A 14,923-nucleotide genomic window follows, 5' to 3' on the forward strand; every position below is an offset into this window, starting at 1 on the left:
GACTTTTGTCATTAGTGGGATAAGAATGTATTCCTTTGCTTACTGAAACATCTCCCTATCATAAGTACAGTTATCTCTTTAAACCAGTGTCTTTTCGAATTCATCATGATGTGTAATAAAAAATTCATTAGATGTCCAGAGATTTGAAGTAGCTTTCAGCACTTACTCCTCAAAGCAAGCATGCCAGCAGTACTTTGAAACTTAGATTCTGTCAGAACTGAAGCTCTGACAAGATACATTGTAAGTGGAAAAGGCTTGTGGATGTGTTGGGTGAGAGTGACATTCAGATCTTTATATTAAATCCTTCCAAACTTTAGTTAGGAGCAACATTCGGGACTTCTTTTCAGAGTGATGTTGCTCTCAGACATCCTGCATAAATGAATGATTATGAAGCTTTTAGACTTTGAGGGGGGATGAGTAATCAACACCTGGCTGGTTGGATTTGCTTCTCATATCAGGAGACTTCTGTATGTTCTGCTGCTGCAGTCATCCTTTTGTTTGTTTCAGACGCTGGCTGTTCCATCTCTTGCTCTAGAGCTTTTGCCAACTGTTGCAAAAGAATATATGATCTCTCCCCTTCTTTTTTCTCTGCAAGATTTAACATGATGTTAAAATGAAGAGAATGAGCAGCCCCTTGCACCTCCTAGTAGGGTATTTCCTCACTTTGCAAAAAGACAGGAGAAGCCTGTGTAGTAAAAGTGAAAACACAAATGGAACAGCCATGTGCTCTTTTTGGGACACATCAAGTTAATGCGTATATTGTGACCTGAACTTGAACAAAGAAAACAGGAATGTGAAATATGGGTGGCTTAGATGTGTATTTTAGTAATTACTTTGTTTCTTTACTGTTTGTCTTGCAAGTAAGTTTGTCGTCCTAGTGAAAATCAAGAAGAAAAAATCCTTCTGTGACCATCTTGGTGCGTTACTTTCTGTAAAGTTCTCTCGCTTTGTTTGTACAGGCTATTACATCACACAAGCAGCTTGTACTTTTGTGATGTCAGTTTATGCTGCATGGATACTGTAACATGCTAGTGATATACAGGGCTGTCTATCCTTAGTGACAGCTATCCTGATGACGGGGAGTGCCAAGGGAAGGGAGGAATTACGACTGGTGTTAGGCCCCGTCCTTATAATGGTACCAGCCTTTGTTAAGAGGAAAGCCTCAAGCTTTCCCAGTCAGTAACAACTGCATGCTCAGGTCTTCCTCGCCTCTGCAGACCTTTAGCTTTCAGCTCAGGCTAGCTGAAACTAATGAGATATTTTCACTACCTCAGTGCCAGAATGACTTGACTCTGAAGCAGCTTAAGTCTGATTTAGAATTATTGACTGGGATCCCCTTTCATTTCCAGCGGCTTCACTACCTGGATGAAAGTAAGAACCTGTATCCTCTGTTGTTCTTGAAGGTTATTGATAGGTTATTGTTCACTCACCATCTATTTATTATAGTTTACATTTGTTTACAATCTCTGAGGGTATGTTGACTTGCTTTTATTTTATAACTCCCTTCAGTAGATCTGCCAGACGATTCTACGCTTATGGACAATGATATTGTCCCTGGTGGAACAATTACAATGCGTGTCTGGAGACAAGATGGCTGGGGGCATCTTGTGGCAGCTGCTGCAAAAGGAGACACGATGAAGGTTGATTCCATTGCTTCTGTGAATGGGTGGGGTGCTGTCTGTAGAAATGCTGGAAGTGTGTTGCTGAAGACTTTTGAGTGCTTTTATCAAGTAAGAGTTCATAGAGAAAAGAGTAGGGTAGTCCTTAATGGAAGGGACAATTGTTAAGTAGGTTAGTTGTATTTCCTGCAACAGTTAACAGTGAAAACTGTAATTTGGAGGGGGCTGGCAATCCAAAAACAAGAGAAGTCAATCCTTAACGCAGGCTGTTCTGTTTAGAAATGTCTTTTTGCTGTTATTAGTGGACAGCATATACAGTTGAAGCCCAGTTTTTTCTCTGTCTTGGGACTTTTTGTAGGACTGATCTGCATATAATGGTTTACTTTTCTTGTTCCTGCTACCTGAAAAATGTTGGGCTGCCTGCTGTTTTATTCTTCTGATGTGTTCTGTACAAAAGATATTTAATTCCAGTACTTTCCAGACAGGTAAGAGAGACGATGCAGAGTTCGCAGTAAAGGCCTTTTTCTTAGGTCCTTAAACTATCATTAGAGGGCTTTGGATTATTTCTTTTTAGGCATTCAAGGGGTTCTGAGTGACTTGTTTGTATTATGAAATTGAGGCAGAAACTCATTCTTAATCCATCTTTCTCTGGCAATATTGACCACGGAGGAGAATGGGAACTGATGCTCTTTCAAAGCATATAGCATATAGGATCAGAAAACATTTTGCATCCCTTTCACTTTACCTTCTGAAAGCTTACAGATTGTTTTCAGTTTGTAATGCTGTCAAGCTGGATTAGTAAGACAGCTTTAATTTTTTTGCGGAACAAATAGTTTCCGTGGCTCTCTGATAGAGGACATGCTGCTTTTTTGATTTAGGACTGAAGTGTTGTCTCAGCAGAAATGCGAGGTACTCTGATACGTACTGCAAACCTTTAGGCCCAAACAGATGTGATCATGAAATATCCTTTGGTGCCTTTCATAAAGAACCATTATCGCTGTTGTCCTGGCCAAATTCCAACTTGGCTAATTATATTCTGTTCCTCCGTATTTCCCCAACCATTGCCAATTGATACTGCAGGATTCTTCACTTGCTGTCATTAACTGTTGTGTAGTGTTGCACTTCACTGGTAAGCAGCTGTTCTACTTCATGCCACAAACTGTTTCCATTTTGCCATTGGGCAAAGTGTTTTTTTCCTCCATGTTTTAAGTTCCTTGTGTATTAGAATCCTTCCTCTCAGTGTAGAGGCAAAAAGATGTGCCAAAGGCAGTGGTCTCCTTTGAAATTAAAGATACATTAGGAGCCCCACAAGAAAATTATTGACACTTTTGACTCTCGAATATATTTAACAGGAAAAATCCTCAAAGAAATAACTGTGCAGCTGCTCTATTAATGTGCTTCCTCTTACTAGGTGAGAAGGCCATGGTGCAGTGTTAAAGAATTAATCCAGCTTGGAAGTGCAGTCTCAAGAATAACAGCAGTATGAGGCACCTGAAAATTGTTCCTAGAAGGCCTTTTGGCAACACTTGAGATATGTTTTGGCTTTATTGTCAAAAAACTCCACAGACCACCTTATGGAAATAAAATGAGAGAAGACTGTATCCTGAAGCAGCTAATGTTTGAGTTGTCCATAAGAATTAAGGCCTAAAGTCTTAATTAGATCCTAAGGAAGTTGTGCTTACATGGCAAGTGTCTCCTGTCTTTCTTGTCTTTCCCCAAAAAACTTAGAGCCTGGTCAGTCTCTAGTGAACTTCCTTAAGATTTTGTGAAGCTTGGTAACTACACGCAAAAAGAAGACCTAACTTAATGTTCCCTTTATGGGGATGGCTATGAAAAAATGTCATTAGGTAGTGGCAAATCAAAATAGGGCAGCTCAACATAAAACAAGCATGTGCTATTTAGCTTAACGTAGAGTGATTTATGCAGTATGCTCTACATGCAGATAGGAGATGGTTGATATTTTTAAAGAATAAGGCCATCACTATGAAAGAGACTAAAAGGTTTCTGTTTATTCTGCAGCTGGCCCAGTTGGGAGTTACAGAAGAGTATGCTGGCACCTCTCCATATGCAAAGATTCTGGGACCAGAGCAAAAAAAGGAGTGGGTAGCACACCGTGCTTTTGTGGCTCTGTTTGTTGCCAGCCACAGAGGTCGCGTTAACACTGTGAAGTTTCTCCTGAGTAATGGTAACGTTATTAGATAGAATTATTCTCTGGCTGTTTGTGCATAGCATACCACCTTCCTGCTTACCAAGTTACAGAATCTTACCTGAGCTATCTCTCAACTCTTTATTTGTATTTGAGGTGGAGAATGCATTTGGCCCATCAGCTCTGAAAACAAAACTGTTCTTGCTAATTGTAATGAGTTTGATATTAAAGTAAGTAAATTCAGAATGGAAAACAGGAGTTAGAATTCTTTACTTCCTTGCTTTTGAGCCTTGCTTTTGAGTTATTTCTTGCTATTTTCTGGTTCTCTAAAGATGTTCAGTTTTTATTGATCTTGTGCAATGCTCTACAGTCAGTGCAATACAAGCAGAGTTGCAAGTTCTGCTTCCATGGCTCTGACATTTGGGCTCTTTGCCTTTCCTGAGAAATGTGCATTTGAACAAGGGACAGCCTTTTAGGTTCACTCAGATCACTTATCTTGAAGAAAGGAACACGTAGCTATTAATTGCTTTCTATAATTGAAATAGAGCACCGAGGAAGAAATCCCACTTTGTCCAGCAGTGCTCCTTCCAGCCCAGGTTCAGCCTGGCCCTGTTAAATCTTGTTGAGGGATGGTGCTATTTTCTTCCAGTGAGAACTCCCAGTGCAGGAGTAATGGCAGTGCTTAATTGGAATGTGACTTTTTGTGAGTGCCACTGCCCCTTTCTGTGAGTCCTGTCACACTCACACTGTGTGTTTCTTCGCAGGTGCAGATGTGCACTCTAAAACTCCGCTGGGAAGGACTGCGCTGCACGTAGCTGCTGTCATGGGCCGCTGTGAGTGCATTGAGCTGCTGCTGAGCTGTGGGGCACGAGCCCTCGACCCAGATTGTGAGGGGCAAACCTCAGTGAAGTTGGCCCAGCGCTGGGGCCAGAAGCAGAGCGAGCGTGTCCTGATGCGCGTCCCACGGCAGCCAGCTGGAGCCAGGCCTTGATGCCGGGATGAAGCTGTGCCACAGGCCCACGGCCAGCTGCCCTGATATACACAGACTGACCTGGTTCTGGCAGATCTCTGAGGACAGTCAGTAACTTTCCCAATGACGCACACTTTAAATAGAGGTCACCGAGTACCATTTGTAGGGTTTTATTATGAAATAATGTCATATTCCGATGATGCTGCAGCTAAGGTGACAGCTAGCTCAACCACATAACCCTCGAGCGTGTGCTTTATTTGTAATTTAAGCTTTTTGATAGTGCTGCTTTAATTTCTTTGAGTTTAAAGTTGCCTTTTTTTTTTACCTGTGGATGTTGAGCTCAGGAGGTGGCAGTGGGGCCGGCAGGGGGTGTCCCAGCACTGCACTCAGCTGCAGGCAGCGGTGCTGCATCCTCCTCTGACTGTGGTGCTCTGTCTGTCTCCAGCATAAGGTGATAAATATCCCTGACTTCTTCCTGGGAATCGAGTACTAAAGCAAGGTTCAAAACCTTAGCCTATGGAAGCCAGTTACTGTGGGAGAGTGTATAGCAAACCTTATATGTGTTGGCATTGATCTGAACAAACGTGGAATTCCTGCTATAATGATGCCTTTATAGTACTGTTTAAAGAAAGCTCACTCTCTGGTTTCCTGTTGGTTATTAGTTCTGATTCAAACATACAGGTGTTGGGTAAATGCAGTGACAAGATCACGTTCTATCAAAGTGATCAATAGACAAGATACAAAACGGTGTTTGATGTCTTGCTGAGCAGTTGGATATTGTAAGCAGGATTATACAGAGAAATCTTTAGAAATCCGTTATTCTTTCTTTGTATTGTCTGTCTAGACTGTCTGATCTGTGCTTAGGCTTCTAGAAAGGAGGAAAGGATTTGTAGTTGCTTTTAGCCATTATACAGCATAACTTGGGAGAACATAAGAATGTCATACACAGAGAACTGAGTGTCCTCAGGATGAGAATTCCAGAAATGGTAGAAAATTACTTAGTATACAGTTGTGTAGTGTTGCTTGCTGGTAGCTGGAAACTCACCCTCAGAAAAGAAAAGAAAAAAAAAAAAAAAACCCTAAATGCGTTGTGGCTGGGAAATAAGTGTACACTGATCCAAAACTGTGGGCAAATTAGAAGAGAATTAACATCTGGACAAAGCCAGCGCTGGAACAGTGTGTGCTAGTGTTTTTCTTAGTCGAGAAAGAAGAACCCAAGCTAAAGAGAGACCCCCAGATTAACCAGAGGAAAGGAGGGAGTTTGTCCTCAGGAGAGGATCAGGAATATGAGGCATTTTGTGTTGTGGTTGTTACTTCCTCTTCTCTGTGCTACAGTACAGAAAGAGGATCAGTCTTCAGAAGACTTTAGTGAGGACTTATTAATGAGCTTTGGGATTTTCAAATAAAGGAAGAGGCTGATTGTTATGAAGAAGAAAAGGTACTAAAATGCTTTGGTTTAATTTGGCCCAGGGCAGGACAAATGTCACAACTGTCTCCTAATATTTAGGAAATCCAAAGCAACTCTCTTGGAAGGACTGTTGGTGGCCCTGCACGTGGCAGGGGGGTTGGGGATTCAAGATCCTTGAGGTCCCTTCCAACTCTGGCCATTCTGTGATTCTGTGACTGTGACTCCCCTGAATGTAAAAACCAAAGTTAAATAAAGATGACAAGCACAGCAATAATTCATCACACTTTCTTAGTGTTACAGCTCACCCCTTTCCTTGCCTGGGCAGAGACCAGTAGTGTTGCTCAGAGCCATCACAATGACTGCTGCTCCCTCAGAGCCTTGAGAAAGCCAAAGCTCAGCAAGCCTGACACTGGCTGCTGCTACTCAGAGGTACTTCCTGTAGCCAGTGACAGCCTTGGATGTCTATAGACTGTCTCCTTGGATATCTATAGACTGTCACCTTTGATAATTCTGAATAATGATATGTTCCCCAAACATTTCCCCTTCCTCTAGAAACATTTCTAACTTTGAGTTGCATCTCAAATTTTTGCTTTGTTCCCTTGAGCACCTCTGAGATAGCTGTTGCAGAAGGGAAGGTCTTGTGTTGTGCCAAAAGCAGTGTGCTCTCAGGACATGCCCATAGTGAATGAATGCATCGATAAGGGTCTGCAGGGTCTGTTGCAGCAGTAAGTTTCAGGCATTCTGTTGCTTTATATGCCAAGGCTCTGTGTGAATGACAGCTCTTCCTTTGCAGTGGGTGGATCCCACTTACTTGGCTAAGAGCTGTGCCTTTGCTTTTACTTTAGGGAGCAGACAAGCATCTCCCTCTGCTCCCAGTTCATAACCCTGATACCTCTCTGGTATTAGAAGTTCCTTTCAGTGACTGAAAGACAGAGGGGCCATTTCTTTCAAAATGTATTTCTCAGTACTGGAACTTCCATGCTTGTGTGGATATGGGTCCTTTCAGAATCAGGTAACACCTAAGTAGAGTTTGCATGCTGGTGTGTAATATTGACACTCCTGGAAGCCGAATGCCACAGCTGCTCTGGTCTTGTGAAATAGAGCCTATAGCAGGCCTCCCTATGAAGCTTGGAGACTGGAACTTGAGAGCAAAGAACCACAACTACTTTGGCATTGTGCAAATAACTTGTTAGCTCAGTGGTTTTTTTAAACAAAGCTTCTTGTTTCTTGTCAACTTCTTGTTGTTATACCTGTTCCATATTTATCTGTAGTGCAGAATGTCGTGGCAATCATGACATTCATTTTTTCAAAGTGAATCAAATGAATAGAAATTGTTAAATGCTAGAGTACAATATAGCTTATAAAACCCAACATCAGGAAAGTTGCACTGATTGGACTCTTAGATGCTGTTTTCCTTTTGCTTGGGAAACAGAATTGTAGTCAGCTTGCAATCTCCTCGACATTGTTCATGGAGGAAGCAGACAAAAAATACCAATGGCTGCAATTTAGTTAATTTTATGCTAAACACAATCAGCATTCAATCTGGGAGTTACTGTATTGATAGAGAAGCCAAAATATTCTCTGTGAGTAAATGGTGAAATATTAAAACAAAATCTCAAATAGACTCCTGAAAAGCCTGTAACTGTAGGGCAGAGAAGATGCGAAGGTGAAGTTTGGCACTGCTGAAGTCAACAGGAGGCCAGTGAGGTCATGAATTAATCCTCGACATGGGAGGTCATGAATCTGTGTGATAGGAACCAGTGCAGCACTGGTATGACATAAGACCTTGTAACAACAAAGACAGAGATTAAAAAAAAAAAAAAAAAAATTTAGAAGAGTCATTAGAAGAGTGATTGCTTTAAAAATAATAATAATAATAATAAATATTATATAATATAATAATATATAATAAATATTATTATAATAATAAATATTATTATTTATATTCGGATAGATCCTTATATGTATATATATAAGAATATATATGAATGATTGCTAAAGATCTATCCGAATCAGGATGTGTATATGATTGCTTTCTCTGCCATCAGTTTTCACATTTGCAGCGTTCCTTGCATTGTAACCACCAACTGTGTTCAAAGACAACCAGAATTTGGTTGTGAACTTTCTGAGGATCGCATTGACCATTAATGTTTAGAAAGAATAGCGGTTCACGGAAAGAAGCCAAAACCTATACACTTTCTAGCATGCTTCCAACATCTATTATGCTTCCAGCATCCCGTTTAGGTTGGTTTAATGCCTGACCTACACTGCAATTGAGGTTAGTGCTTTGCTTTTCCTTGCAGTTCTCCATATGGTATTCTGTTTGCAAGATTTGCTTGACATAACTGTCTGGTATGGTTTGTTGGTGTTTTGCTAGGATTCCTGTGTATTCAGAAGCTAATAAAGGAATTGTCAACTCAAAGGCCTGTCTTAAAATGTGGCCCTACTGGCTTGGGATAAGAAATGCAGAGATTCCTCATCCAAGCCTCTTATGTGGAATTCGTGATGCTATTTCAATTCCTTTGGTTTCCAGTAACCAAAAAAAAAAACAACTGGGGTTAAGCAGAAGTCAAGGTATAAAAATTAATCACTGTGAGCTTCCTTACTTGTAAGCTGGGCCATATGTTAAAGGAATGAGCAGTTCTTATATCTCTTGATGAATGTTTGTATGCATCATTCAAATGTACATGTGTTTGAATTCCAGCCTGTACTGATTGAATTGGTCTATGATAATAAACAGGATAAATAAATCAGATGAAACTAAAAGCATTGATGTGCTTGTAGAATTGTGTGGGATTAAGTTCAGTACTATGACCTTGAGCAGGATGTAATTTCAAAAGTGCCTTAATTATGACGATGACATAAAATAAGGCTGAGGAAGCTGGAAGGGCAGAAAGATAGGAGGCAGAGGGACAAAACAAACTCATTTGGAATGACTTGGTTTTACCAGGATTACAGGCTGATAAGTGGCTTATGTGGTTCATGGTAGGGAAGTGCAGGGCCAGGGACCATAGGTGGTCAGAGTCCAAGTGGAGTAGAGTAGTGTGCAGTACAGATCAGAGCGTGGCAAAAAGGGCACATGCAGCATTGGGGGAAATCGTTTCTAAGGTGAATTGCTGTCTTGGTGCTGCTTTTCTGATGGAGATCTGCTGTACAGCTGTGCTTGCTGCACAGCTGAGGAACTGCTGGTCCTGTTGAATTCAACCCCCATCCAGCAAAGTACCTCCTCCTGTGATTACTTATACTACTATAATAACAGTGATGAAAGAAAGGTGACTTCTGTGTACCTGTGCTCCATGTTTCTATTATCCATTGGTTCTCCATAGCACTTGGGCAGCATTAGAGTCTGCATCCTTGAAGTTCCTTTGTCAGTTTGAGCTGTTGTCACACGCTTAGCTAATACCCTCTAGTAATTTTCTTATTCACATGCACACTTAATGTCCTTAGTCATTAGACTGAAAAATGTTAACCTTGTCATAGTTAGTGACTGGAAGCAGAAAAGTCCATTTAGTTCTCAGGGGAATGAATTCTAATTTTCTGCTTGTCAGAAAGTGACATTTTACATATTTTTCTTCCCCCCCCCCCCCCCACCATTTTAGTGCTAAGTTTAAACGTGTGTGTCATAGGAATAGACTTTTTGTCTCTGCTAAACACCCCAAAAGGCTTGGCAGGTATCCAATGCATGACCCTCTTGACCAATAGCTACTGCTCGAGCTTGTCTCGTGCTGAGGAGAATGGGAGGTGAGAGTGAGAAGTTAAAAGTAAGGGGTTATTGCAGAGGGCATATTAACGTTGCATGTCAGAATGCATATTTTTTACCCTGGAAAATATATGGGTGAAAAGCAGCTCATCTGGAATAAAATATCCAGTGAAGAAACAAATTATGTTAATCAAGCAGGCTCGTACTAATATTAGTCATTAAGATGTGACACCTTCTATATAATGTCACAGACTGCTGCAACCCTTTGAGAAGTGTGCTGGTTTGAAGGCAGCTTGTCTGCACTTATTGAGTTCACTGTTCTGTGAAAGGGAATAACTTGTGTCTTGAAAAATAGATGGCATTTATGGCAAAGAGAAATAATCCTCCCACAGATTACAGCTGTTCTTTGCATTGTGGTGTTGGTGGTCTTATCTCATCAGTGGATATTTTCTGTGTTGTTTTTTGGTTGTTGTTTTTTGTTTGTTTTTTGTTTTTGTTTTTTGATGCATTTCCATAAAGCTGTTCTGAGGAGAACATTGTGTGCTGGGAGCTGGATGTATTTTGAGAAAGAGACACCACTACAAAGAACTCGGAGTCTAAATTGAAAAGATGGATGAAGTGAAAATGAGGGATGGTTATTTTGCTTCTTACAGATGGGAACTGAAGCAGGAGAGTGTGACTGTTGTGGCCAAAGTCACCCTGGGAGTCCACAGAACTGCATCCTGATCTTTGAAGTCCAATTTCAGTATCTTTATCATGTATTGCCTTTCTGTTCCCTTGCTGCTGAATCTAGATTAAATATGCACGTGTGTAGTGAGATAAACATGTTCTACATATGTTTAGCCAAATTCTGACCTTAGGGACATTAAACAAGCTCTCACTGATATAGATAGGAGTGCTTTCATGAGTGGATTCAACCCAAGGAATACAAAACAGCATTGGCATTTAGTTCATGAAATATCCTTTTGTGGGCTTGAGGTGGAACTGGTGTTTTAACCAACTTTAGCCTATCTGTGAGGTCTGGAGAAGGCATGCGAGGCCAGTGGGTAACAAAACTGTGATTGTCTGACAAAAACTGATTGTCTGACTCCCGTATTGCCTGCACACCAGATATTAATAGCATGTAAGAAATTAATTAATGGATGTCATAGGTTTTTGAGGAAATAGTGTGTACTTATCTAGTTCTTCATATTAAAAAAAAGAAAAAAAAAAAAAAAAAAAAAAGGGAAAATGGCCAGCACAGAGCCCTTCCTCAAAACAGCATAAAACAGCATGAGATTTTGGCTCACTGGATATGATGATCCTTCCTCAAGTTTGGATGCTTTTGTTATATCGTGAGTACTGTCCACGTGTGCATTGTTCAGCTCCAAAACAACTATAGCAATACTGCCAAATGCACAAAGAGAAGAATACAAAACGCATTCTAAATAATTTCAGTATTTATGTAGTTTTGGGTCTTCTGTGTTTCATAAATCTCAACAGATTGTTTGCTGCAGCAGAACCAGAAGGCCGATAGGTGCAGTGCAGAGCAATGCCTGTCCCTACTGACAGGGACTGATTAGCAACGGCTCCGAGGGTATGAATGAAAGGAGAATTAAAAGCATTTAGGGAATCTTCTTTCCTTCTTGCTTCTTAAGTGTATAATACTGCATAAATACATCACGGAAATCTTAACTGTAATTTGCTGAGTATGAAGAAGATTGTTTCTTCTAAAGTTAAATAGCACTGATCCAAGGTGAAGGACTTAGTCCTAAGCTCTCTGTTGCTTATAGCTAGCCCATAAAAATGCTTATTTTCTCAGTGCTGTACCTTAAACAAATAGGAGTACAAACAAATATGGTGAAATATTTTGCTCTGAACCATGGTAAGAGCTGTTGAAATTGGTCTTTTTCCATTTGCATACAAGTAACTCAAATGATTAATGGCTTTGCTTCCAGGAGAACAAACATCAGCAATGTTCCCTGCAAGCCAAGTAGTTGTCTGGTTTGCCCTGCGGTGTGTTGCCTTTCTCCTGACAACATGCCCTGGTCAGAGCCATCCAGAAGTGCAAGCTGAAGAAAATTTTACAATCTTGAAAATTCAAGGGCCAACTCCTGGTGTTCAGTGCTGCAGAGGAAGCAGGAGGTGTTGCAGCTCTCTTCTTCCTCCCAGTCCTGACCCAGCAGCACCGCTGCTGCACAGACCCGTTGTGCCCTGTGACAGAGGCACACAGCCAGCCTGACTTCTCGGGACTTGGGCTTCATCAAGAAGGGCCATTTTGTCACCCCCGAGTACGTGTCACCAGAGAGCTGACTGCAGCCGTGGAAGAAGCAATTACAGACAATGCCCCTCTGCTCAGGTGAATGGATAACCAGTGTCATATAACCATTTTTCTTCAGCCCATGAGGCACTGGCATTACTCGATAACTATACCTTGGCTTCTCCTAAGGGACTGTGAACATACGGGGTTTGTTCCTTCAGCGAGCGTTATGCTGAGATGGAAGCTGCGCTGCACAAAATGGGGAGCACAAGAAATGGCTGGGGATTTTATTTAAACAAAGGATATGACTGTGCTCTGGCAATAAGAGCATAATGTCTGCTTGGTTTTTCCAGACAAGGACAGTGCCTCGTTGCTTGTTTTTTTTTTTTTTTTGTGGGGGGGGAGGGGCTCTTGTTTGTGTTTTTGCTCCAGCTTTTAAGGATGAGAATGTTGTGTCTGACGCATGTCAGCAAGCAGAGGAGATTTACTAGCATGGCTGGGTTTGTCTTGCTCCCCTGTGATGAATAAAAGCATTAACCGTCTCTCACTTCAGGAGGAGAAGGGGGGCTGTTTTCAGCCTGCGAGAAGTGAGAAGGCTTTGTCAGGTTTGGGTCAGGCAGAGCACAGGGCTGCGTGCTGCTCAGAGGGCAGACGAGCCGGGTGTCACACGGCAGCCTGCAGGCACCGCTCTGAGAGGCAGGAGACAGCAGTGTGCGTGTGTGGGGGCAAGGCTGCCATGTCTTGTTTTGGTGCAAGGCTGTTTGCTACAACAGCGATCCCTCTGGAAAGCAGTCTCAGAAAGATGGACTGAATGAAGAGCGGAGAGAGAAATGGCCATTTCTATACTCCCTGTGCAGTTGTCTGAACTGTTAGAAGCACTGCTTAACAAGGTGCCTGCCCGGTTGTGATCCTGGCCTGGTACATGTGAGGCCTGATCCTGTGGTCAAAGGTATCCAGTGGAGCTGGTGTCAGTGGAGCCGTGTAACTACATAACTGAAAAGGATGGGGGGGGAGAAGAAAGGATCCTCTTTGTTCTGTTTATTTCTGTTTCTTCTGCAACATGGTTGCATCTATTTTGATGCTTTGATATTCTCAGGTTTATTTCAATCACAGCTTCTTTAATGAATCACATGAAGCATGGAGGAGGAAAATACGAAGGGAATTGCCAAATTTAAGGCTGGGTCAAGCTTTGGCAACATACACACGTGAAACCAGAAGATGTAGTTTGTATTAATAAAAATGTGTTGTACTGACTCATCACTTCAAAATTTCAGCCATATTTCAATATAGCTGTGTATCTGTGGAGTACATGTCACCAAAAAAGGCTGTAGAACCTTATCACATGATAAAGAAACAATAGAGCTTGGGATAGAGACCTGGTCAGCTGGCTCACAATAAAATCTATAAAATGTATATCTGTTATTATAATTTTCTAGCTTAGTGATACAATCCTTTTGCTCCATTCCAGAACAGTTAAGTGAAACTGGAGAATCCTTGAAGTTGTAGTTTGATTCATTATTGTAATAAGCATGCAATGGCTGTGGGTTTAAAGATCCTTTAAGACAAAATGAACCCTCACAACTTCAGCTGGGTAAACTTTAAACACAGAAACACAGAATGGCCCGGGTTGGAAGGGATCCCAAGGATCACAAATCTCTAACCCCCCTGCCGCAGGCAGGGCCACCAACCTCCTTGTTTAATACTAGACCACCTTGCTCAGGGCAATGGGAGAAATGAAAAACTTGGTTTTTTTTTTTTTCCAGTTTGTTTACAGGAAATGCGAAACTTTTAGATAATTCCTACTGAAAAGGAAGAATTTTTCACTCCTGGGTGAAAAATGATTTTTTCTCAGTTGTGCTCAAAATCCTTAGCTTTTTGTTAACATTGCAAATCAGGAACAATAAACTTAAAAGATATAAAAGGCAGGACAGGTAGTTATCCTCAGAGTTACTCTCTAAAAAAGAAATTCTAATGCACTGTGCTATAACGTACCTGGCATAACATAACATGTAACCTCTCTTAGGTATTTCCGAAGAGGGGGAAGCACGCTTACTTCAAGTTCAGTTTTTTCAGATGCTCTCATTTCTTACAAAAGAAATAATGTGCCAAGAGGTAACAACCAGGCTTTGATCTACAATTTCCTGTGCTGTTGCTAAACACAGTGAATTTTTTGTACTTGTAGAATGTTTACTAAGGCTGTGTTATGTTACTTTTGAGATCAGTGTACTGACTTAAGAATAAAAAAAAGCATCAAAGGCTGGAAAAATCTTACACTGGGGATCAGAAGCGATGATGCTTTTTGCTAACCTGCTTTACAACCTTTGGAAGTGGCAGTGTTCTGAAGAATAGTTTGCCTCATGTGTCCAGTAAGAGTTTTGTGTGTTATAGCAAATAGAGCTGTGTATGCTTAAGCGAATAGGAATTAAAATTAACCTGTTGTGTTTACTTTTATGTCTGATCCCATCTGATCCTTCTCTGAGCATCTGCTGCAGTGCCTCCCCAAGCACTGTGTGCGAGCCGTTGTTACATGGCGGCCAGCTGAAGGCAGCTCATGAGCAGTAGAGGGGAAAAGAAAAGTGCTTCAGAGCACTCTTTGTACAACCCCCAGTTTCTCTGCATGCTTCGTGCTCGGTGTTCAGTGGCTTGGCTGCCTTGGGAGAGTTTTGAATGTTTCTTGCTCTGTAAGGGTATATAAAACATAGTGCTCAGACTGATAAGTGTATCTTACTTTAAAAGTGACAGCATGCTAAGAGTTTTGGCTCTGAGATGAAAAGCTGCCCTGTGGTACTATTCAGGTTATATCAGAGAATTTTCTGTTAGAAACCTTTATGAAAATAAATC

The 14,923-nt window shown here is 41.3% G+C and overlaps 1 protein-coding gene across 1 annotated transcript; it reads left to right on the forward strand.

Moving 5' to 3' along the window:
- The first annotated feature begins 132 nt into the window (after positions 1-132).
- Positions 133-8,909, forward strand: ANKRD60 (ankyrin repeat domain 60). The gene is made up of 4 exons (XM_019622312.3): positions 133-1,371; positions 1,510-1,640; positions 3,639-3,804; positions 4,530-8,909. Exons 1-4 carry the CDS (start codon positions 1,191-1,193, stop codon positions 4,754-4,756), a joined length of 705 nt encoding a protein of 234 aa, XP_019477857.1. The 5' UTR covers positions 133-1,190; the 3' UTR covers positions 4,757-8,909.
- The last annotated feature ends 6,014 nt before the right edge of the window (positions 8,910-14,923 follow it).

The sequence above is a fragment of the Meleagris gallopavo genome, chromosome 22 (assembly GCF_905368555.1).
Source record: "Meleagris gallopavo chromosome 22, MGAL_WU_HG_1.1, whole genome shotgun sequence".
In the NCBI taxonomy this organism is placed as follows: domain Eukaryota; kingdom Metazoa; phylum Chordata; class Aves; order Galliformes; family Phasianidae; genus Meleagris; species Meleagris gallopavo.

Bases quoted from the DNA above. Each gene is read 5' to 3' on its own strand.
- ANKRD60 (XM_019622312.3), top strand. From the start codon at position 1,191: ATGCTCAGGTCTTCCTCGCCTCTGCAGACCTTTAGCTTTCAGCTCAGG. The intron at 1,641-3,638 runs GTTGATTCCATT...TTTATTCTGCAG, and splicing joins CAAAAGGAGACACGATGAAG to CTGGCCCAGTTGGGAGTTAC. The intron at 3,805-4,529 runs GTAACGTTATTA...GTTTCTTCGCAG, and splicing joins GAAGTTTCTCCTGAGTAATG to GTGCAGATGTGCACTCTAAA.